This window comes from Rhincodon typus, chromosome 40 (genome assembly GCF_021869965.1).
Source record: "Rhincodon typus isolate 14 chromosome 40, sRhiTyp1.1, whole genome shotgun sequence".
NCBI lineage: Eukaryota > Metazoa > Chordata > Chondrichthyes > Orectolobiformes > Rhincodontidae > Rhincodon > Rhincodon typus.
This window is the reverse complement of record NC_063371.1, coordinates 7254052-7279885: the sequence shown is the minus strand read 5'-3', so window position 1 is coordinate 7279885 and position 25834 is coordinate 7254052. Positions and strand designations below refer to the sequence as shown.

Here is a 25834-nt window from a genome sequence, read left to right as displayed (position 1 = left end):
CCTTCTATAATTGCCTAACAAGGAGGCAGGGATCTGACTTGCTCTCAAGCTGTCTTTAGTTGGCCATCTTCACCCACAGTCGGGAGAAGACCGACTCTGCTGTGAGGCTTTCTTAATTTCATGGCTGTGCTGGAGACTCACAAGTACTGACCCCAGTGACAGTTCACTGACCAACTGGTCACATTGTATTTCAGTCACAAATCGTAGGTAAAGAAACTAATTTAAAAGGACTGCTTTAGAATAGCAGAGATAATGGGAACTGCCGATGCTGGAGAATCTGAGATAACAAGGTGTAGAGCTGGATGAACACAGCAGGCCAAGCAGGCAGAAATTTCTGAAGAAGGGTCTAGACCCGAAACGTCAGCTTTCCTGCTCCTCTGATGCTGCTTGGCCTGTCGTGTTCATCCAGCTCTACACCTTGTTATTTTAGAATAGCAGGTTTGTTCTGTGATTGTCACATAGTAACTTGTCAGAATCCTTGCTGCCACAGAAGCAGTTTAAACTGAAGTTGCCAACATCCCATAGTTGAAGCATCGGCTGCTTCAGAAAACAAACTGGCCCTTACTCAGCTGAACATCCCACTGTTACCAGAAATGTTGACAGTGCTGAATGTGCATGGCTGTCAGGTTAGGGTGAATGTACCTTGTGCCTGATAATTAGATAAACTACCTAATTCACATGAAATGAAGTCTTCATTTGGGAGAACGTTCTGTCTATGAACTTTTTCTCACTAAATCAGCAGTGTTTCACACTTTAACAAAATCATACCAACCTCCATCGATTAAAGCCAAGGCTGCCAAAGTCAGAAAGGGAGATGATTTTCCCACAAATTCATACATCACACTTCCAAAAGGCGCTCCAACTGCAAGTAACAAAAAAATGGAGTGAATCCAAATGAAGCTTACCAACAGCCAGCTGCAAATACGAGTCAATGGACAAAGGTTTGTTAATTTCATCCTATTCAGTCTTGAGTATTACCCTGTCTCTGCTGCTGACAATTAAAGATTGGGAGGCGAATGAGAACATTTCAGAATTCTGGCCTCTGGCTTTTCTTCCCACGTTTTGTCCTGCTGCTTACTTGAATAAATTTGCTGAGATCAAGATCTAAACATAGGGACTAAGGGTATGGCTTTCGACTGAGCACCCTTCAAAGGGAACTGGACAGAATGGAAGTAGATGTGAGAATATATCTTGCTCTTTTCCGCTCAACTGTAGCAGTACATAGTTTCATCAATGTGTAATGTACAAATTACTTACCAAGCACCCCCACAGCAATGCCTCCCAGTGCTATACCCATGGCTTTGCCTCTTTCATTGTCATCTGTATAATAACTGGCTAACATTCCCAAACCTACAGAGAAAGAAATCACAAGTCTAACAATGAAAAACTCAAGCATCATAGAGTCCTTACAGTATGGAAGCAAGCCATTCAGCCCAACATGTACACACTGGCCCTTCAAAAAGCTTCCCACCCGAGGTACTATGGGCAATTTAGCATAGCCAGTCCACCTAACCTACACATCTTTGGACTGTGGGAGAAAACCAGAGCACCTGAAAGAAACCCACACAGACACAGGGAGAATGTACAAACTCCACACAGACAGTTGCCCAAGGCTGGGATTGAACCCTGGTCCTTGGTACTGTGAGGTAGTAGGGCTAACCACTGGAGCCACTGTGCTGGCTCTTACTTTTCACAAAACTGGAAGTCACCTTTAGCCTGTCTGCCCACTTGGGGTGGACAAAGTCAGAAATCATATGACACCAAGTTATAGTCCAACAGGTTTACTTAAAATCACAAGCTTTCAGAGCTTTGCACCTGATGAAGGAGCAGTGCTCTGAAAGCTCGTGATTTTAAATAAACCTGTTGGACTATAACCTGGTGTCATGTGACCTCTTACTTTATTGTTGCGTAGAATTTCAGGGAACTTGCCACCATCGCACTGTCACATTTGAAAGCTTCTGAATATTCAGAATGCCTGACCAGTCTGAACCAAAAATTCAATATTTTATGCTGAATGGTCTGAGCAATTTGGCTTCTCTTCATTTTTTTACCCAGTTTATTACTACTGTCTGAAATCTAATTTAGTTAATTGTTGCAGAAGCAGGCAGATGTAAAGGATATTTCTGAAGAACGGTCCCGACCCGAAACGCCAGCTTTCCTGCTCCTCTGATGCTGCCTGGCCTGCTGTGTTCCTCCAGCTCCACGCTGTGTTATCTCTGACTCCAGCATCGACAGTTCTTACTATCTCTGTAAAGGATATGTTCAGGATATAAATCCCACCCTCTTCCATTCCACCATTCTGGACCCCACTCCTGTTGATTCCCTCCCATCATCTTTACAATGTGTACATCGAGACTCCCCTAAAACAATGGCTTCATTCTTCTGAGACAACTTTTTGTTTTAAACTTTCTTTATTCGTTCTTTCCCAAAGAATGATAATTCTCTCCGAAATGTATCACCATTGGACCCTTGCCCTCGCAGTCGTAATTTATAAAAAGTAAGTTACTGTCAAATCTGAAATTATTCAGAACTTTGAAAGTTTGGCCGAATCCATGATTGTCAGATTGTTTCAGTCTTGGGCTGTTACACTGATGCTCATCTTCCTTAGGTTTCTCACATGGACAATTCTGCTCTCGAAAACTTGGATGAATTGAATGGCATAATTTTCTGATATTGGGGTGAGGCAAAGTTTATGATCATGTCTTTCTTATTTCCTCTGCATGTGATTTACTTGATAGCCTTCCTCTAACTTGTTTTTATCTCTGTCTTTCCTGTGATTTCCCATGACTCTGCTCTCAACCATGATAGTCAGTTCCAGCGACTGATGATCTCATTCTGCCTTCGTTAACCTCCTACATTGCATGACCTCAGTGCTTATAATGTTATGTCACCTTAGAATACAACGGAGTTTGCTCATAAAAAATTCTTTGAAACTTGAAAGACACAGATAACACAATTGTACCGAACACAGAAAATGCTGGAGAGTCTCAGCAGGATTGGCAATATCTGTGAAGAGAAAAACAGAGTTAATATTTTGAGTCAATCTGACTCTTCTTCAGAACAGAATCAGAGAACAGATCAGAAGGAGGCCATTTGGTCCTTTGATCGTACACCAACTGTCTGAGTGACCAATTCACTGAGGACCATTCTCCCATCCTTCCCCTCTAACCTTACACATTAATCCTTCATAGACAACAGTTTGATTCTCTTTTGATGCTTCAACTGGACCAGCCTCCATCACACCCTCAAGCATTCCAGGCCTAACTAATAAAAGCAAAGTCCTGTGGATGCTCAAAATCTGAAATATCAGCAGAAAGTGCTGGAGACATTGAGCAGGTCTGGCAGCATCTGTGAAGAAAGAAACAATTAATGTTTCAAGGCCAATGTGACTCTTCATCAGAACTCAGTTCAGACCCAAACCTGCTGCATTTCTCCAGCATTTTCTGTTTTTATCTCAGATCTAATGACTTGCAGTGTGGAAAGGTTTTTCCTCATGTTGTTTTCACTTTTTTTTACCAATAACTTTCCCCTTTCTTTCATCCTTTCACAAGCAGGAACAGTTTTTCCCTATTTACTCTGTTCAGATACTCATGATTTGAATGCCTCAATCAAAACTCCAATTGGCTCCTTTCCTCCTCAATCTAACTCACATTTTTGGAAAGGTAGAAACGCATTTGTCTTCTGCTGGCAATCCTTCAGTCACATCTTTCTCAACCTCTCTTTCACAAACAACTTTATTTCTACAACAGCACCCAAAGATCCTTTAAAATTCCCCCTATTGTTTCCTCTTTCCCCAAATACAGCATCCAACAAGCTATTTGTCCTCCCTGTCATGAAAGAAGTAAATTCAATCATAATTTGTAAAAGGCAATTGAAAAAATTGTGGTAAGGAAAGGGCATGGCTCTAATTGGATCACCTTTTCGAACTGTCGTTGCAGACACAGTGGGATTTTTTTGAAAATGGTGTTTGCCATGATCACTGAGAAAACTCACCTGAGTATCTCACCTTATCAGTCCCTTGACATTGGTGACTAGAGTTGCCAGGAACTACTGGTTATTCAGAGGCCTCCTTGGTTGTAACATCAACCTGTTGTGATCCACTCCTTTGGGATCCAGTGGCAAGAAAATGAATCATTTCTTTCCTCTTATCTTGAGGTGAGGATTTTGCAGAGAGGTGTTGTGGCAAGAGCAATAGTTCGACTTTCAGAGGCCACATTCTTGCCTCCATCTATGCCTCCAATTGGCCCCATATTGCAGCAATTGAAGCCACAAGCTCCAACAGAGCAGATATGTCACCATTGTTTCCCTTTTGGGAAATTAGCCACTTTTCTCAACAGCCAGATAGGCTGGTGATGAGGGGGTAGATGGGTTGAGGCCCTGACCATTTGAGCACTTTAATTGCTGGTGAGTTGAGAAAGTTCCCAATGGATCTTCTTGCCCAGAACATAATTGCTGAGGTGGTGAGAAGTTGATGAGCTTCTCTCCAGAGCCTACTCACCCCATTAGTTCACTTCTTGCCACCTCCTGGGAGGGGAAAATTCTGTCCCAGAAGCTAATAGCCAACTTTAATGTTGTGTTATTCTACAATTCAATTATCGCTACACTCTGTTGAAATCAAGATTCATTATATAGTCTGCTACTCAAATATACTCTTTCCCCCAGACCTCAAAATGCATTGCATCCCTAACCTTTTTACCTCTTTCCATAATCTCTCAACTTTTAAGACTTCAGTTGAGTAACATCCTATTACTATTCTCTGTCCCTCAGTGTTCTTCTTTATGTTACCTTGCCCTTCACCAGGGATTTCTGAATACCCATAAGAAATACCTGCTACTGAAGAACACGACGAGCCAATTCCTTGTAGAGCTCGGGCAACAAATAACCAGAAGTAGGTGTTCGAGAAAGCATACACTGTCAACAAGAGGAGAGGAAAGTTAAATGAAGCCAATGAAAAGACCAAGAATTTGATTGGGCATTCCAAAGTGAAACTGTGTTCTTCCATAAAAAAGAAGGATTCACTTTGTCAATTCAGTGTGAAGAACCACACAGTTTGGAAGTGAAACGAATGCAGCATTATTTTGTTATCCTAACTTTCTACTCTCCTCTCTTCTTTTTGTTCATTGAATTATTTTTAATTTGGAGCATGAATGGAATAGCTGTCATACTAGAGAATATGCTCAATTTCTCCTATTCATTTCATTTATTAGCCAGTTTATAACATTCAACTTCATCTCAAAATCTTATAACATCTCACAGAAGACTCACAAAATGAATGACACCAGATGGATCATTTGGAATAGACTAAGGCACCATAGATGACAACAACAAACTCAGCCCTTTTGCTCTACCCTACTGACATCTGTGGGTTAGTGCCAAACTTGGGAGAGCTGTCTCACTGACTGTTCAAGCTACAGCCTGATACAGTCATACTCTGGAATGATACCTTATTGATGTCCCAGACAATACCCCCATCACCGTCCTTGAGTATGTCCTTTCCCACTGGCAAGACAGATACAGCATAGGTGGTGACACAATGATTCACAGTCAGAAGGGAGTTGCCCCAGAATCCTCAACTTGGATTTCAGACCCCAAGATGTTTCATGACATCAGGTCAAAGATGGGCAAGGAAGCCTCCTGCTTATTATCTCATGTTTTCTATTCTCCCCCACCCACCCATGATTATTGGAGGTTAGTCATCCCAGCTCCAGGACATCTGTGCAAGAATTCCTCAGGGGAATGTCCTCAGCTCAACCATGAACTTCTTACTAACAAAATATCAGAAGTGAGGATGTTTGCTGATGACTATACAATGTTAAGCATCCTTTGCAACTCCTCAGATACTGAAGCAGTCTGTGTCCAAATGTCGCAAAACTGCTCAATATCCAGGTTTGGGTTGTCAAGTAATCTTCTCCAACAAGAGAGACCTTAACCTTTACCCCTTGTCATTCAGTAGCATAACCATTGCTGAATTCACTGCTATTAACATGCTGGGGCTATGGTTAGCCAGAAATGGAACTGGGCCAACTACGTAAATACAATGGATAAAAGGGCAGGTCAGAGGTTGGGAATCCTGCAGCAAGTACTCACCACCTAATTCTCCGATGCCTTTCTACCATCCTCAAGACACAAGTCAGGATTGTGATGGAACACGCCCATTTGACTAAATGAGCGCAGCTCTAACAACAGTCAAGAAGCTCAACACCATCCAGGACAAAGCAGCCCAGTTGACTTGCACCACATCCACAAGTATCCACTCACTCCTCCCTCACTGATGTACAGTGGCAGTATTGAGTACCATTTACAAGATGCACTGCATAAATTCACCAAGGCTCTTTCGACAGCACCATCCAAACTCATTACCACAACCAGCTAGCAGGACAAGGGAGCATCAGAGACACGAGAATATCACCACCTGCAAGTTCCTCTTCAAGCTACTCACCATCCAGAGCTCAAAATATTTTGGCATTCCTTCAGTGTCACAAGGTCATAATCCTGGAACTCCCTCCCCAACAGTATATTGGATCCACCTATAGCAAATAGACTGCAAGCAGTGCAAGAAGCTCATCCCCTAGCCCAGCCAGCAATGTCCACATCCCACAAACAAACTTCACAAATACTTTGTTACAAGCCTCTTATAACGTCCCTTTTCAAGAGCTGAAAATGAGTTATAAAATATGCCCCACTATTATATTGCAGTGTCCCTGGCATTATTTCCAAATTAATATTGTGAAATTCAATCTGTACTCACTTATTGTTGACACAAACAATATCACAAAACCAGTGAACATTGGAAGATGATATCCAATCCTGAAAGGAAGAAAATACACTTGATACAAAGAATGAGAAAACATGTATGACCCAGGAGCATTCACATTGCTGCTTTAACTAAATATCCTCATGCTCCTTACAAGGAAAATGTCTCAGTATTGTAAGTTGTATTCTTTAATACAAAGGCAAAGATATTTCAACATCAGTAAATGGATGCCTTTTAATTTCAGATCTTAGAAAGAAGGCTGTTTCACATGATTCAAACTCTAAAGATGAAATTGTATGACTGTTCTCAGTTGTAAAGGAAAATAAAGTGATTTAACTTCCAAATTTGTGCTTTTCAGCTCACCTATTCCTCTGGCTTGCAGCACAATTAAGGTGTTTTATGCTGTTGTTACTGTTTGAGAGAGGAGCTGAAGTACTCGGAACCTTGTTGCTGTTTTGGTCTAGAATTAGAGGTAGAGGTCTCAAAACCAGCCAGCTCAGGACTGAGGCCATGCCTGATTTCAGATACTGCTTGTTTTGGGGTTGAGCGGTTCAAGGTCACGTCTAGTTGGGTGGGATCAAGGGTCGTACATGACAGATAGAGATCATTTCATAGAGTCATACAGCATGGAAACAGACTCTTCGGTCCAACCAGTCCATGCCGACCATAATCCCAAACTAAACTAGTCTCAATTGCCTGCACTTGGCCCATATCCCTCCAAACCTTTCCTATTCATGTATTTATTTAAAGGTCTTTTAAACATTGTACCTGTAGCCTCATCTACTACTTCCTCTGGAAGTTCACACAGGAACCACTCTCTGTGTAAAAAAAAATTGCCTCTCATGTCTTTTTAAAATCTTTTTAAAAATCTTTCTGCTCTCACTTTAAATATATTGTCAGACTGACTTGAGTAACTGGAAGCAGCGTGTGCACATGGGGCACAGACATTTGAAGAACTACACCTTCAGATTGCCACAGAAAAGCACCATCCCAGGAAGGAGTTTGTGGCACTGACCTCTACACCAGCAACATTCCCTGTCTAACCAACAATACTTTGCTGGAATTAGAGAGTGTAGTCCCACCTGGAGACTCACAATGGTTGAGCGATAGATGTGAATCCTCCCTAATGATACTAAAACAACTAGAGGAAAGGGGGACTTCACTGCAGTTTGTGCGATCTTGCAGCGTGTAAACTGGCTGTAAACTCTTCCATAATATGACGATGATTCCTGTTCAATAGTAATTCATCACAGTAATGAATTACTATTGAACACAGATCAGCACGTGAAGCCATTAACTCATCTGGATCCACACCATGTTGATGCAGCACCTAGCTGAGTTATTCAGTGTAGTTTTTACTTCAAAAGTTATGCAATTAAATTTGATGCATGGAGCATTAAAAAAGTATGTGATTTTTGGAAAATTCTCTTATTTGGAAAGCCAGATTTGAGACACGACCTGCAGTCAAGAGAAAAGAGGAACATAAAGTGCAGTCTTAGACAAAGAGCTCAGAACTCCCCTGCTGAAGCTCTATTCACAATTCAGACAGCACAGGTACAACAGATCCATTGTAAATTCTCTGTTGTAACAATGGCAGGAAATGTGGAAAGGAAGTTGTTGAATCCCTGCAAGGCCTCTCAACTTTAGACACCGTGACCTCAGTTGAAGAGCCAACAAGAGGTCCAGCTCAACCTTCAGCACTGTCTGTCTTATTTTATTTGATGAGAGACAAGGTTCAGCCGCAGATACTCTGTTACTTTAGGTCATGACTGGTGATCTGCTGTGTCGGAAACCGAGGGCTGAAGGCCAAGCTTGATGGCTTAATATGTTATACCATACATGGTATTACACATTAAGACACCATGCACAGTATGGTACAGTTTTGGTCCTTGCAGCTTGGTACCTCGTGTGTATGAATTTACCCAGATTCAATTGCCTCCTGGTGCAAAGGCTTGCTCACTTACCTGTTGGTCAGTGGTCCAATTAATGGATTCACAAGGAGCTGCACAATTGCTTTTGAAGCCAATAACAAGCCAACACGAACATTTTCCTCTGCCAAAAATGATTTGTTCCTACCACAGTGGGCTCTTTCAGTGCCTGGCCTCAGGCTTGGGATGGCAGCTTCAGTCGTGTTTCTCCATTTAAAATCTTTAGTCTCATTGTCAGCTCCTGCAATGGTCTCGGTTGTAAGTTGGCCACCACTGGAATACAAGAGGTCAGGGGAGAGAGTGGAGGGCAGAGCTGGAGGCTGCTTTGATGATGCTGACCCATTCATTTCTGAGTGCTGTATTTCATACAAGAAACTGGGGATGATGGGTACTGAAACAGAAAGAAAGGTTAATTAATACTGAGTGAAGATTATAATTCTCTCAGCTGAGATATGGTGCACTTTAATCCCCTGTTTTGTTGCCACTATATAGTCAAGCAATAGTCTCTGTGATAATGGTTCAGCTCTCTGAAATCTCCTGGTGCAAAAGACAATGGCTCTTTGTAACAACATAGAGATCATGTTTGGAGATACTACTGGAGAAATCTAACTGCACATTTTTACACATTCAGAGTTACGGTGTGGGAAGCAGCGCAATAACATAAAATGTTCTTCTGATCACATGTCCTGCCAGCCAAAAACTGTGAATTGCAAACTTAATTTCCCACATTGTTTCTTCTGGAGGCTAACACGCAAGTTGATCAAATAGATACTGAGACAAAGGGAAGGAACATTGTTTGAAAAAACTGGAAAATTATCAGAGGATTAGATAGGGTGGACAGTGGGAGCCTTTGTCCTCGGATGGTGGTGGCTAGCACGAAGGGACATAGCTTTAAATTGAGCGGTGATAGATATAGGACAGCTGTCAGAGGTAGGTTCTTTACTCAGAGAGTAGTAAGGGCGTGGAATGCCCTGCCTGCAAAATTAGTAGACTCGCCAACTTTAAGGACATTTAAATGGTCATTGGATAAACATATGGATGATAATGGAATAGTTTAGGTTAGATGGGCTTCAGATTGGTTTCACAGGTCGGCGCAACATCGAGGGCCGAAGGGCCTGTACTGAGCTGTAATGTTCTATAACTCAACCTGGACCTTCCCATAGTGGCTCAGGACAGACACTGTGTGAGGTCTGAGATTATATTGTCCACCTGGTCTCTTGGCTGCAAGTGTGGCAAACACGAATAGAGGAGGAGGATAGTGTTAGGAGCTGGGTAGAGTTTGTGAGAAACTCAACACAACAGTCCATGAGATACCTATCAGTGGGTGAGAAACTCAGCATATAACACCATAAGATACAGGAGCAGAATTAGGCCATTCAGCCCATCGAATCATCTCTGTCATTTGATCATGGCTCATATGTTTCACAACACTATTCTCATGGCTTCTCATCATAACCCTTGATCCCCTTACTCATCAAGAGCCTATCTATCTTTATCTTAAATACACTCCATCACTTGACCTCCACAGCCCTCTGCAGCAATAAGTTCCACAGATTCACCATTGTCTAGCTGAAGAAATTCCTCCTCATCTCAGATCTAAAGGGTTGTCACTCTGAAGCTGTGCCCTCAGGTCCTCATCTCTCCTACGTGTTGAAACATCTTCTCCATGTCCACTCTATCCAGGCCCCTCAATATTCTGTAAGTTTTAATCAGATCCCCCCTCATCCTTCTAAACTTCATCAAGTACAGACTGAGAGTCTTTAATCACTCCTCATATGATAATCCTTTTGTCCCCGGAATCATTTTTGTAAATCTCCTCTGGACACCTTCCAATGCCAACACATTCTTCTTGAGATACGGGCCCAAAACTCCTCACACTATTCCAAATATGGTCTGGCCAGAGCCCTATACAGCCTCAGCAGTATCTCTCTCCTCTTGTATTCTAGCCCTCTTGAAATGAATGCTCATGTTGCATTTGCCTTCCTGACTGACAACTGAACCTTAATGTTAAGAGAATCCTGAGGTCGGAATTCCAAGTCCCTTTGAGCTTTAGATTTCCAAAGCCTTTTCCGTTTAGAAAATAGTTCATGCCTCTATTCTTCTGACCAAAGTGCATAACCTCACACTTCCCCATATTGTATTCCATCTGCCACTTCTTTCCCCACTCTCGTAGCCTGTCCAAGTTCTGGATGTGTCCTCAACACTACCTGCCCCTCCATCCATTTGGAAATTTAGCATTGATGCCCTCAGTTCCTTTGTTCATATTGTGAATGGAAATTTTGAATTGTCCAACAGTGTGTGAGAAACTCAATCCATCAATGGGTGAGAAATCTGACCCTCAGTGCATGGGAAACTCAGGCCTTTGACTCTCTTCCAGCCTTTGCCCTTTAATATTGTTCTCCTCTTCTGATGACCAGAATGATATTTTTAATCAGTTCTCCACAAATAATATTAGACTTGAACTTACCAATGACAGTTAGTAGGGTGTAGTCCAGAAAAAGTGCAATATAAACAATAACTAGCACCATTGTCCTGGACTGCCTCGCCTTTCTCAGCCATTGCCATCCTTTGCATTCCTTTCCCCATGTCACCATTTTGATCCCAGGAGAGCTGTTGTCAACCTGAAACAACCCGATACATAGATCATCAGATGCATGTGACCGCAGCCATAGTCCCTAACTCACAGAATGATTTACCACACAGTAATGGTGTGCATTGAGACTAATCTAATGACAACGTTTCATTCTGAGCTGAGATTGTCACATCCCCACACTTAACAGAAATCTGTGCACAGGGTTAAGTGGTGGCTGGGATTCAGGTTAGACAATCCATCAATAATTCTCAAAATGTTTTGTTTTGATCTGCATCAGCAGTATCAAGGTCAATCGCTTCTTGTTGTGTAATTTCCACGATGCTGTTTTCCAGGAACAGTCGATGTTGCCGGGAGCTCATATGGTGAGTAGAGCCACCATTCATGTAGTTAATGTGTTATGACTCAAGCAAGAGCAGGAACAATTGAGCCAGACAAACACTGCAATGTTACAGAAATAATATGGAGCTGAAAGTTCCATTCAACCACTGCTTGCTGCATGCAAAGGCAAGTGACTCATGATCTATGTGAGCTACGAGCTCAGGAAACCTGCCTGAATTGACTCTTACTGGCCAATTCTCAGACCTCTCCACCTTCAACTCTCTTCACTTTGCAAACCTCAGTTGGAAGCTGAGATCACCTCATATGATAGGTCAATCTAATTCATCTGATATCCTGCAGGCCAAGCAGCATCATAGGAGCAGATGATGCTTGGCCTGCTGTGTTCATCCAGCCCTGCACCTTGTTGTCTCGGATTCTCCAGCATCTGCAGTTCCTACTATCTCTCATCTGATATCCTGTTTGATGTCTTCACACCCCTCACACATATTGTGAAACTTCTAAGTTAGACTGATGAATAATTGGGTAAATTGGAAGAGAGTGGAAGTTAGGTCGATGCCAGACAAACTGAAAACTAAAATATTCAAGAACACAAAGGATAGACTTGAAAAATAAGAGTTTTAACGTCATGGTAACTTCTTGTCTGTTTCTAAGAATGAACTCATGAAATCTTAAAGCACAGATCAAGACCACTTAGTCCATCCTTCCTGCACCAGCTCTTTGAGGGATATATCCAATTGAAATTGAGACATATCCTTTAAAGTACTGCTAATATTTTATTTAAATATGTTTATCGACTTCATTCTTCAAAGTTAGTTCTGAATTGGCTTTCATCACTCTTTCAGACAGTGTATTCCACATTAGATAAAACTATCAATAGTTTCTTCATTTTTCCCTTGGTTGTTTTGAAAATTATGTGAAATCCATCTCATCTAGTCACTGGCTATGAAAACAGTTTTGATCTATCTAATCTCATTCATCATTTGAACAGCTCTGTTAACTATGCCATTACGCTTCCTAATCGTGAGCAGGCTAAATCTAAAACTGACTTTACAATAGTCACCATCTCTGTATTTGTAAGACACTTTAATTTTATTTCAGGATTCACATAATTTAGCAATCTTGCACTTACCTCTTCCACAATGTCTTGAGTCCCTTGAATCAGTAAAGTGTTGTCGCTCTAGTATGGTCTGCACAGTTTCAATTCAGACAGTTATAAAGAGAAATGATTTTATGAGTAGAACATGACAAAGGATCCCAAACAAAATGTGGTCTACAAAGCTGTGGTTCCCTGCGTCAGTGCAGGAGGAAATGAATCAAGTATTTTCATTTGATTTGCAAAGAATAAGGAGAGTTTAACATTACTGTGATTTGTTTGCTCAAGATAATCTCTGTTCAAACCAATGCACCTTGTTTTCCTGCATTTGGTTTGTTAAGGGATGAAGCATCTCGATGAGACAATTGTTGAAAGCTTAAAATTTATGATGACAAATTTATGTTTTCCAGAAAATAACCATTGAAGAAATCTGAACAAGGAAAAACTGCATGTCGCACAACAATTATGCCAGGGATGTTATAATTTTAGTTCATAATAAGAATTCAAACAGGGTCTGTCAAGGTGCAGACAAATTATTCCAGACCACATTTAAAATCAAGCAAAGGTCTACTCTGGGAAAGCTAACAAAAGATGGAAATCATAATCACTTGCCCTTGACTATTGTTGGTGATAGTCTGTGAATTATTAATTGTGGATTTGCCCAGTGTCCAATAATCATTGTCTTGGCTATGTTTAAATGCAGAATCAACCTCATGTTCTCTTGTATAACCTAATGTCACTAAATATTCCCAGTGCAGGGATTTCAAGATGAACCTCTGAGGTATATAAACCGAGGTATATAAACCCAGCTACCATCAGTTATGAGGAAGAGTTACTGGACTGAAACGTTAACTTTGATTTTTTCTTCACAGATGCTGCCAGACCTGTTGAGCATTTCCAGCAACTTCTATTTTTGTTGCCTTTGAGGTATTGGCTGCTTCGACCATTTGCAAGAATTGTACTGATTCTCTGCGGTCATCCTCTCTCATCAACCAGTCATCTTGGTCTTTTTCCACATTTTTCCAGTCTGGTTTTCTTTGAGGCTGAGTTTCTTTCAGCTATGGGGCTCCCCTCCCTCTTCTTCTTTCCTCTTCCCCTTGACTGACTGCAGCAGCATTTTGAGCCATTGCCCTGATGAGGAAAAGCAAAAACATTCTCCAGCATACGTAGGATAACCCAACAAGAATAAAGGGGAAAAATTGGCAATGAGATCAAAGAAATGGTCTGCCATCTGAAACTCATGATCTCACTTTCTCCCTTAATCTCATGAAAATTTATAATTACATTTATAATCCCGTTGTTTCATCTTTGGCCTTTTCTTCTCATCTGTCTATTGTCTGGTACTCAACCAAACTAACTTTATACACATTTCATGTCATGTGATAGTGGTGCTTCTGTCAAAAATACTTCCTTCATCTCCTTCCTGCAGTCCCTTCGTAAGGGATGTACGTCATCGATGTTCTGAACCCTCAGCCTGCGATTTTATCAGTATTCATTTTTCTTTGTGTTTCCCTGGATGAAAATCACTGCTGATGTTTGGTAAAATTTAGCCTTAAGTACTTGTGGAGTAGCACGAGGGCTTTTCTCAGTGAGCAAGTTTCCTCAAGATGTTGTCTGTTGCTTCGCCATGCGGTGTGCTTCTGTGACACCTCACTTTGTGTGCTCAACAGCAAAAGTATTCACCACGGCCAGGTCCACCAGGGATCCCCACCGGTGGCACCATATTTAAAATGTTGTGTGCACCAGATCAGGTACCCCAGAGATGGCTGTGAAACAAATTTAGCTTGCTGCTTTGCTAACAGAGACCCAGAGGTCCTGGTGGAAGGGGTGGTGCAAAGGAAGCTGTCCTCTTTTCTCAGGATTGCCAGAGGAGACTATCTCATCAGACCCTTCCAGCCTGGCCTGAAGTTGCCATCCATGTCAGCGTGGTGTCCATAGCCCAAAGAAATGCTCAAGAATGTCTCAAGAAGAAGGTTTGTGCTGGTCCCAGGCTTGTGGATGCATGTGTTCTTCGGCCATCTGTGCAGCAATTCTTCATACAGTTGAAACAGTGGCTGGATCCAATGGCCTATGTGCGCAACATCCAGAATGTGGAGCTCCTCAATTGTGTAATCATTCAGCTGCACACATCAATAGCGTTCAACACGTCTTCTCAAAATATTGGGACATGGGATCCCTGTAAAGGAGGCCATTGAGAAGCCTCTACATGGACGTTGCAGATCATTGCCCTGATTCAGATGCTTGTTGCTCAACTCTTTTGGCACACATACAGAAGCAGACTGTGCATGTGGCAGCAATAATGAGGACTTCTCCCCCTCATTCTCAGTCCTCACAGTATCTAAGACAGACAACTTTGTATGTAGGATAATTGTGTGGAATTTTTAAGGCCCAAGATGCGCAGTGAACCACTCCAGCATTTTGCGCAGACTATATGATATCGGAAAGTGATTGCTGGTTTGTCAATGAGGGTGAATCTTTCCAGGCCACAAGATATTTATTGTGGCTCATTACTATCAGCAGGATCAATTCATCACGTTGAGTAATGTGGTCAAAATTGCTTGGGTCACAACTTTTAGTAGACATGGTCAGTCAATGCACAGCATTTGTGATAATAGACGTCCTTCACCCGGACTGTGAAGGGGTCTGTTTAATGTTATTGTCCTTTGAAGGGCCACACATCGTGCAAAATGGACTCCTCTTCCTCAGAGAATGAAACTTTTACTGCTGTCACTTGGGGGTGGCAGTCATTTTCCTTTCCTTGTGATTTGGATGAGCGTGGAAGGAAACAGACTCCGTGTTTCAGGGTAGTCACAAGCTCTCCTTGTCAGTCATGGAGACCCCAAAATCTTCATGGACAGTAGGAACTGCCGATGCTGGAGTCTGAGATAACAAGGTGTAGAGCTGGAGGAACACAGTAGGCCAGGCAGCATCAGAGGAGCAGGAAAGCTGACGTTTTGGGGCTGGACCCTTCTTCAGAAATGGGGGACGGGAAGGGCACACTGAAATAGAGATCCACTGAGGTCTTTCCAGAAGGAGGAGGGTAACTTCTTCAAGTTCGCCTGGAACACCTTCCACCCCATCCTCAAGTTCACCTGGACCATCTCTGATACCTTTCTCTCCTTCCTGGACCTCTCTGTCTCTATCTCTGGTAACGACCTTGAAACTGATATCTATTTCAAGCCCACCGACTCCCACAGCCACCTAGAATATACCTCCTCTCACTCACCTTCCTGCAAGGATGTGATCCCCTATTCCCAATTCCTCTGCCTCCACCGCATCTGCTCCCAAGATGAGGAGTTCCACTCCCAGACATCCTGGATGTCCTCATTTTTTAAGGAGCGCAATTTCCCCTCCACAGTGGTCGAAAATGCCCTCGACCGCATCTCTCGCGTTTCCCGCACCTCAGCCCTCACACCCCCTCCCCGCAATAAAAACAAAGACAGAATTCCCCTTGTCCTCACATATCACCCCATTAACCTCCGGATTCAACGCATCATACTCCACCACTTCCGCCACCTGCAATCTGACCCCACTACCAAGGATATATTTCCCTCCCCACCCTTATTGCCTTCGGAGGGACTGCTCTCTCTGCGACTCCTTCATCCGCTCCACACTCCTCACTAGCCCCACCATCCCCGGCACCTTTCCCTGCCACCGCAGGAAGTGCTACACCTGCCCCTACACCTCCCCCCTCACCTCCATCCCAGGCCCCAAGAAAACCTTCCACATTAAACAGATGTTCACCTGCACATCCGCTAATGTGGTATATTGTATCCACTGTTCCTGATGTGGCCTCCTCTACATTGGTGAGATCAAGCGGAGGCTCGGAGAGCGCTTTGTGGAGCACCTACGCTAGGTTCGCGACAAACGACAACACCTCCCAGTCGCGAACCACTTCAACTCCCCCTCCCACTCCCTGGATGACATGTCCATCCTGGGCCTCCTCTAGTGTCACAACGACACCACCTGGTAACTGGAGGAACAGCACCTCATTTTCCGCCTTGGAGCCCTACAACCCAATGGTCTCAATGTGGACTTTACTAGCTTCAAAATCTCCCCATCCCTGACCTCATCCCAAGACCAGCCCATCTCATCCCCGCCTCCTTGACCTGTCCATCTTCTCGCCCACTTATCTGCTCCTCACACCTCACTGACCAACCCCCATCCCAACTTCCTACCTCCACTCACCTTTACTAGCTTCATCCCCACCTCCTTGACCTGTCCGTCTTCTCTCCCACCTATCTGCTCCATGATCCACCTTCTATCACCGCCCCCACCTCTCTATTTACTTCAGAGCCTCCTTCCCCTCCCCCATTTCTGAAGAAGGGTCCAGACCTGAAACGTCAGCTTTCCTGCTCCTCTGATGCTGCCTGGCCTGCTGTGTTCCGGTGCCCTGAGATGCAACGTCATCCAGTCCACTACATGGGTGTTCATGACAAATGGGAGGGTGGAGGTTGCAGAATGTGTGTTGTTGAAGCAAAACCTGAGACTTTGGTGACTGATGCCACAGATGAAGGCCTAGAGGATCAAGCAGTGACCTGGATCCACCAGGAACTTATTCTAACTTTATGTCAGGAATTGTCACTGTCAAGTTTCTTTTGAATACATGAGACAAAAGGATACTCATATCAGTGTGTAGTAGCGTGTAAAAACATGCAAATAGGCTTCTTGCCACTCATTAGTAGGATTCTTGTCTCCAATCAAAACTTTGTTACAGAATCTGACATTCCTTTGCAACATCGAGAATCTCATTGCTTCTGATTTTGCCATATTTTGGCCTTTACTTCAAAGGGGATGGAGTATGAAAATAGGAAGATCTTGCTAAAACTATGCAAGGCACTAATTAGGCCACATTGGACACTGTAAACAGTTTTGGTCTTCTTATCTCGGGAAAGATGTACTGCCATTGGAGGAAGTTCAGGAAAGGGTCACCAGGCTGATTTTGAGGATGGAAGGATTTTCTTGTGTGGGGAGGTTGATCCAGTTTGGCTTGTACTCGATGGAGTTCAGAAGAATGAGAGGCAACTTTTTGAAATATATAATATTCTAAGGGCACTTGATAGAGTAGATATAGAGAGGTTGCTTCTTCTTGTGGGAGAGTTTGGATCAGAGGGTATAATCTCAAAATAAGGAATCATATCACCCGCAACAAAAATAAGGACAGAATCCCCCAGTCCTCACATCCCACCCCAACAACCTCTGCATCCAACACATCATCCTCCGCCACTTCCACCACCTTCAATCTGACCCCACCACCAAAGAGATATTTCCCTCCCCACCACCATTTGCCTTTCATAGGGACCACTCACTCTGCAACGCCCTCGTCTGCTCCACACTCCCCACCAACCCCACCACACCCGCAACCGCAGGAGGTGCTACACCTGCCCCTACACCTCACCTCTGTCCAAGGCTCCAAGCAATCTTTCCAAATCTGACAGCAATTCACCTGTACGCCCCCCCCAACCTGGTCTACTGTATCCTTTGTTACCGATGTGGTCACCTGTACATCAGTAAGACCAAGCGCAGACTCGGTGGCCGAATCACGCAGCATCTGAGCTCTGTATGCTATAATCAACGACACTTCCTAGTTGCCAACCATTTTAACTACCCCTCCCATTCCCTGGGTGACATGTCCATCCTGGGCCTCCTCCAGTGTCACAATGATGCCACACTCAAACTGGAGGAACACCTCATATTCCGCCTCGGAGCTCACAGCCTGATGGCCTCAACATAGAATTCACCAGTTTCAAAATCTAAACACCCCTGCCTCATTCCATGTCCAACCCTCCCTCTCACCCCACCTCCTTGACCTGACACAACCTGTCCATCTTCTTTCTCACCTATCTGCCCCACCCTTCCCATTGACCATTCTCCACTACCCCCTACCTGCATCCACCTACCACCATCCCACCGACCTTCCCCCAGCACCACCCCCCCATTTATTTCTGAGCTCCCTTCCCCCTCCCCAGTCCTGATGAACGGTGTAAACCCAAAAAGTCGACAACCCTGCTCCTCTGATACTACCTGACCCACTGTGTTCCTCCAGCTCCGCACAGTATCGGCTATATTCTTAATGTGTTCTGACTGGGCAGAGAGTGCACAGTGACTGCTCTTGAAGCTTGGCTTTCTAGCTCTTCTTTTCTGACCCTGTTATTCTCACTTGCTCTCCCTCCCTTTCCGTGTCTCTTGTTTTGTTTGTTTTTGTTCTTGTTTCTAAATTTCTTCATCCCATGATTGGGAGTTCCCATTTATCCTGGCTCTTAAATTAACTCCAGATATCCTGAATCGTTTTCATCCTTGTGGTGATAATTTTTAATTTGACCAACCAGGGATCAGGTGGATGGCTGTTGCTGATCTTACATACTTCTGTTATACCCTTTGTATCTAAGTTTGTATCTTCAAGGCTTTTACATTTCAAGCTTTTGTATCTTGTAGAGAGAGAGACATGTGAATTCCTTTGTAACCGAAGCAATTTCTTACGGATTGCTTCAAGAATGCAACTTTTTGCTGCAATGAGCAACAAAGCTTGACATAAGCTTGCAGCATTTCTCTACCTTGGCATTTTTATACTTTGCCACACCTGTAAATTTCTCACTTTAATATATAACCAAGACAAATACCTGTTAGACTTAGATGTTTGTTTCTCATAATAAAATAATGAATATTCTGGCTCATAATCTAATAATCAAAAATTGCTGTAATCATTCAATGTTCTGATGGCTGTTGCCTGAGAATTGAACTCTTCAGCCATTCATAGTATTGCATCTTACAATGTACCTAAAACCCTCTGCTTACATGAATGCCTTGTGAGATCAATAGCTGCCACATTGCAATCTGGATATTGGTTCAAAATAAAAGCAAATAGCTGAGAAATCTGACTGTAGAAGTAAAAGTGTTTGTAAATTTGATTACTGAGAGCTATTTTGGAAGAACTATGCCACTTCTGAAAGTACACAAGTCTGTGATTCACATAATTCAAGTTTGCAATCATTCCAACCTATGTAACCACACATAGTGCTGCCATCCTGTGGTCAAGTTCACAATTTTCATGAATTTTACATTGTGAAGGACAATCATCTGACTTCTTAATTTCTTCCTTTGTGTATGTTTTGTACAGAAGTCATTGTTGCTATTGAAATAGACCATTAGAACATCAGATGTAGGCTGTGCAGCTAATTTTGCTGTCATTGGTCATGCTATCAATGTGCACAGAAATCTTTTTTTCTACCCCTCTTTGAAAGAATTGTTACTGAGGGAATTGGATTACGGATAGCATGATGTATGAGGCAAAACAAAGTCACAAGACTTCGCTTGACCAAACTAAATATTTAGTGCAGATGGAAACTAATACATAAAGTTAGAATTTGTCAAAAAATAGATCTCATTCCAAGGATTAGAGCATTATATGTTTGAACTGACTATTTTTCAATAGGGGCTCAACTTTTTGTGAAGGTGAAATATGACTGCATTTATACAGGACTTTATCATATCTTTTGGGTATCCCAAGTGCCTTATTACAAATGGATTACCATGTTGAGTGTAGTCACTTTTGATGCACAGCAAGCAACCGCATAGAGTAAGTAAATAAGGGTCAGAATGAGACAAAGAACCACCAGGAATAAGTGTCCAATTGTATGGAAGTGTCATTTCCATTTTTCCACGGTTTCTTTCACAAAAATCTTGGGAAGACGTTTAAGTGTGTTGATCATGGTCAGATTTTATGGAGGCAAGACAGTGGTGAGGATGAGGTGTTTATCCATCAAAAAAAAACCCATGCCAGGATGCTGATTGTCCATTTACATTTATAACTGTGCCTCAAAGAACCACATTTTAAATTTAGCCCTTGGTCAGGTTGCATTGACTTCTGGAGTCATTGAGTCATACAGCATGGAAACAGACCCTTCAGTCAAACTTATTCATGCTGACCAGATTTCTCCAACTTAACTAATCCCATTTGCCAGCGCCTGGTCAATATCCCTCTAAACCTTTCCTGTTCATCTCCCTGTCCAAACGTCTTTCCAATGTTGTAACTGTATCTGCATCTAACACTTCCTCTGGTAGTTCATTCCACATACAAACCACCCTTTGAAACCTGGCAACTGAAAAGAAGTGACAATCGTATGATCTAGAAAGTAAAACTGCTGACCTGCTGGATTTAAGTTCTTCATCCTCACTTAGTCAGGAACCTCTTAAACTTTCCATTTTTCTCTCTGATCACATATCCTCACAATAAACCAGTCTCTAATCTCATCTCTGGCCTGCAATCTGCCCCGACTTTTCCTGAACACTGGTCTCTGATTTTACCTACCACTGGTCTGTAATGTTATCCATCCTGTCCTCTGAGCCTCCCCATGGTCTCTGATCTGTTTTTGTGTTGCCAATCCTTTTTCAAATTGCATCTTTCTGATAACTCTCTCCCTCCTCTGCACTCCCCAACTGCGGAAATGGACAAAAATAAACTGTAATCAGGTCCTGCTGTGAGACCGGAAGTAATCTGAGTCAACGGAGTGGCTAGTTCTTTGGATGACTGCTGCTTAATTTTGAAAACATTTACTGTCGCCCCGAATTTCCATTAAGTTTGAAAACATTTGCTGTGTTCAGGGGAACACTGGACAAGGAGTAGGCCATTTAGCCCTGATAGCCTTATCTACCATAAATGAAAATTTGGCTGATCCGTGACCAAATTCCACATAACGTTTAACAGAAACTGATCAGCACAAATTTTTAAATTAACAATTGACTCAGTGTCAATTATCATGTGTGGATGTGAATTCCAAACTTCTGTCAATTTCTGGTATTTAATTACTTCCCTACTGTACTCCTGAAAGATATGCTTCCAATTTTTCGACAGAGCTCCTGTTATGAAGCAGAGGTCAAAACCTCTCTGATAATTAAAACCAAAAGTCCCAGAGAAGCCTGCCTCACTTTATAATCTGTTAAAGGAAATGTGAAAAGTGGGAAAACCTGCTTCTCATATCCCAATCTGTTGTAAAGAAGAGGTGAAATAAAATGAACTCTTCACAGTCACTCTACAATCAACAAATAGCAATTTATTTATCTAACTGTAACAGTTAACAAATTAGCTGAACATTTCCCCCTTAACTACTAACTATTCCTGAATAAAACAAAATTCAAATGGTATGCTGTTCCAATAGATATGAGTCCCACATATAGAATGTAATTCAATAAAAAAGTTAAAACTTAATCTCTCAAAATTACAGTCAGGAAATGTCTTCCAGAATGTTCTTTGCCTTCTCCTCTGTCCTCTAGTCAGGATCGCCTTGCTCTGTTGAATTTTTGTGTTAGGAATATTAGCTAAGCGTGCCGGAGTACATGTATTTCGATGGTGCTTACTCTGAGAGTTTGGAGATTTCTGTGAGAGCCAGTGTGTTTCTCTTCAGATAGCAGTTCGCTCTCACCCTGATTTTCTTAACCTCTTCTTTCGTACCCCCTTGACGGCCTATCAATTTCTTACAACAGGATTGATCCTAGGTTGTCAGAACTGTCAGATGTAAATTTAATTGGTTTTTAGTTTCTAAGTACATGGTTTAAATTAATTCTTTGATATTCAAACTCCTAGCCTTTTGATACAATGTTTCAATTTCAGGAGCTGTCTGTGCACCTGATCATTTTTAAAAAATGTCCTAGCCTTGACAAAAATACATCATCTTTTAAAGGGACCACACACTCTTCCCCCCCCCCACACTAATATTTTACAAACGTCAAATCCTAGTGTTCTGCCTTCCAATCCACAAGCACTGTACCAACTTTGCAACAACCACCCAGTGAAAGTATTTTCAGCCTGCTATGGAATGATGTAAGAACCAGAGGCTCTTATTGTTCATTGTAGCACAGATAAACAATAATAAGAAGAAAAGCTTATGATAAATAAGTTTACTTTCAACACAGGTACTTCAGTGATTGGCTGAATTACAGCCTCTTCACATCGTGCCTTGTATGTTTGTGTGTTTCACATTTACAACCCTGATCTAATGTTCAGTTGCAAGAAAATGTTGAGTTCTACAGTAATGAAAACATTTTTAAAAATCATGTTTTAAACAACGATCTGTGTGTGCTGGAAATCTGAAACAGAAGGAAATTGCTGAAGAAACTGAACAGGACTGGCAGGATCTGTGGGGAGAAACAGAAAACCACGGTTTAACTGTTTCGAGTCCAGTGACCTTTCCTCAGAAGTTATGAAGTTATTTTTTGGGGGTGCTTACAAATTTGCCCCATTTCCTTTTAAGTCTTTGCCCTGCCCATATAGCTGTTTAGGATGAGGGGCAGGCCCTCAGGTCCAAATCAAAACTGAGGGATCAGCTGGGGCGGCATGATGGCATAGTGGTCAGCACTGCTACCTCACAGTGCCAAGGACCTGAGTTCGATCTGCGCTCAGGTAATTTTCTGTGTGGAGTTTGCACATTCTCTCCATGTCTGCGTGGGTTTTCTCCCACAGTCCAAAGATGTGCAGACTAGGTGGATTGGCTGTGCTAAATTGCCTATAGTGTTCAGGGATGTGGGTTATAGGGGGATGGGTCTGGGTGGGATGCTCTGAGAGTCGGTGTGGACTTGTTGGACTGAAGGGCCTGTTTCCACACTGTCGGGATTCTATGATGAAGCTCCAGCACCAAGGACAGCGACACGCACATGCGTACAGCGGCAGCACCAGGAGCCGCATTACGCGCCTGCGCAGTCGGCGTTTTGCCGGCCGTGGGCCGTCGGCCCGTGAGGGAGATTGCGCTGTAGCTTCCCCCTGCCGCCTGGGAGCGAGAGACAAGATGGCGACGAAGGGAATCGGGAGAATGGTGAATGGAGCCATGGGCGATATTACAGGCTCGGCGAGCCGACAACACGCCCAGGCGGTCAGCAGGGACTACATGTCGCAGCCGCGGCTCAGTGAGTGTTTCACGGTGTGAGAATGGGTGACGGGAAGTGGAGGTGAGATGAGATGAGATGAGATGATGGGGGATCGTGCGGCCCTGTTTGGGGGAAGGTTAGGAACAACAAACCATCAGAAGCAGCCGGCCCGAAAGGCCGGGAGATATAACCCTCTCCAGGCAGTTAGACAACACTGCTCGGCAAGGAAAGGCGACTCGACCCGAAACAAGACACTGAGCGAGCTGGTTGCCAGCACTGAGGAATTTTAGCTGCGATGACATACAGGTTTTTGTTTGAACAGAGTGGTGTGAGACACTCATTCTCAAACGGATACAGGAACGAACATGACACCAAAACAAAAATACAATAAATGAACAGCAATAACATTCAGTCGATAATCATTAAAGACAAAGCAGCATTATACATACGTTGTAAATAGGAACATTTGTAATTTTGAAATATTTCAGAAAAATGTTGTCGTTCTATCTCGTCACAAGACCAGATCATTTAGTTTCTCCTGCTTAGAGCCTTTTGTTGGGAAGCTGTTGATATGTGCATGCTTGCATTCAGCTTCACATCCAAAGATTTTAATGAGAGTTAAACACATATTTAAATTGTTCCGAAGCATTTCAGTCCCTGTGGCTGTTTCTTGCCCCTCCTGTCCCCTTCCAAACCTCGGCTACCTCCCCTACTGCACCACTCCCTCCCCCAGGTGCACTGTTCTGTGTAGAACTGAGATGGATTGGATATGAACGATCTGTTTCCACTAGCCGAGAGGCCAAAAATCAGAGATGCACAATTGAATAATTTTGTTGCAGGATTACAGGACAGTTGAGAATATTGAAAGGTTCAAGTTGAGATAAGGACGCTCAGTGTCTTGAAAATAATGGTTGGCTAGACAGTTAGGTTTTCAGGTTCAAGAACAAAAAGCGGGTTCGAACTGGATGGTTAATACTTGGCCAGTGATGGCATGATGGGCCCAATAGTTCCTTCTGCACATAGAAGAGCAGGCAATTCCTTTGTACTAGTGGAGAGAGGAGGACGATTCTGACGTGAAGTCTTAGATTTTCTCTCCCGGAAGTTCCTGTCTGATATGAATATTTCCAACATTTCTGTGGCCAACAAACTGTGTGGGAGTGAGGGTGTGGAATGCAATTATTTGCATACTGTGCTGAGGTGAAGTTCAGAGAGTGAACAAGACAAATTTGCACACAAGTGGAGTGGGGAAAATAATGCTCCCACACAAAATTGGAGGTTGGGGGTCTGAATTTGCAGACTGTCAGGAAAGTGCATTTTTCACTGCTTGGTGCTAGAACAAAGGCTCAAGCATGCATCTTTGTGACACACTGGAGATCTGATTACATGACATTTGATTTGAAAGTTCCAAAAACAAATGACTCTTCAGTCCTGAACTCAGTTATTTGCCAGTCTGCAACTTCTTTCAGATCTGTACAATGGCGGCAGGCTTGTGTAGTATCTGTCTGCATGCGTATCTGAAGTTCCACTTCAATTATTCAGTATGTCGCTGTAGGTAAATTATAGCCAAAACTTATACCTGACCTTTGAATAGCACAGTGAAGACTTCAGCATCTATTATAGTGGATTGTCCATAAACCCTGCCAACAGGACAAACCCAGCCTCACTCATCATTTCTGACGCACCACTAAAAATAAAAAGGCTTTGACTTGTTCCTTTACACTGAGGCAGCACGCAATTGAAATGCAATTTGCATGGCAAAATGCATGTTGTCACCTCAGTCAAAACCCAGCAACAAAAACAGCTGAAACCTCCTGTGTGGTTTCAGAATTTTCAACGACAGGGAGTCGTTTTTATAGAAATTCTCTGAGCTGCTGAGGATCTCCCCTACAACTGTTCGGTCTTTTTGTCCTGGGCAGAATCCTCCTCAGGAATTCACCTAATCACTGGCTTTGACTGGAGCCATGAATTTATGACATCATAGCCTTTTCTATGGATTCCAAAAAAATCATATTGATGAAGTCCAAAATCATTGTTCTCCTCAACCCAACATACGAAGAGAAGTGGACTGTTAATCTCATTCATTAACCTGTGCCTCAACAGCATTTACTCACCTTTGGTCTACATCCATTGCTGAATAAAAGGGTTGATTTCAGTCTTGAACATTTAATTTGGCCAAATTGAGTCCTTTGGTGAGTGAATTTGAGTGTATTCAATGATGCTTTGTTTGAAGATGCTTCCCAGTTTGCTCCTTAAGTGGCTTTGTGCAGGTT

At 42.8% G+C, this 25834-nt stretch overlaps 2 protein-coding genes across 2 annotated transcripts in view; both read right to left on the bottom strand.

Annotated features, from left to right (window-relative positions):
• Positions 1 to 12780, bottom strand: part of LOC109938115 (chromaffin granule amine transporter-like) — a 30219-nt gene extending 17439 nt beyond the window's left edge. Inside the window, exons 1-7 of the mRNA XM_048618755.1 lie at positions 12744 to 12780; positions 11150 to 11303; positions 8719 to 9073; positions 6749 to 6807; positions 4828 to 4911; positions 1258 to 1350; positions 773 to 862 (exon numbers count right to left, since the gene is read on the bottom strand). Coding sequence (XP_048474712.1) covers positions 773 to 862; positions 1258 to 1350; positions 4828 to 4911; positions 6749 to 6807; positions 8719 to 9073; positions 11150 to 11276 — 808 coding nt within the window. The 5' untranslated portion in view covers positions 11277 to 11303; positions 12744 to 12780. The remainder of the gene's footprint in view (positions 1 to 772; positions 863 to 1257; positions 1351 to 4827; positions 4912 to 6748; positions 6808 to 8718; positions 9074 to 11149; positions 11304 to 12743) is intronic.
• Positions 12781 to 24075: 11295 nt separating this feature from the next.
• Positions 24076 to 25834, bottom strand: part of LOC125487327 (DNA polymerase delta subunit 2-like) — a 12008-nt gene continuing 10249 nt past the window's right edge. The window contains exon 4 of the mRNA XM_048618509.1: positions 24076 to 24155. Coding sequence (XP_048474466.1) covers positions 24076 to 24155 — 80 coding nt within the window. The remainder of the gene's footprint in view (positions 24156 to 25834) is intronic.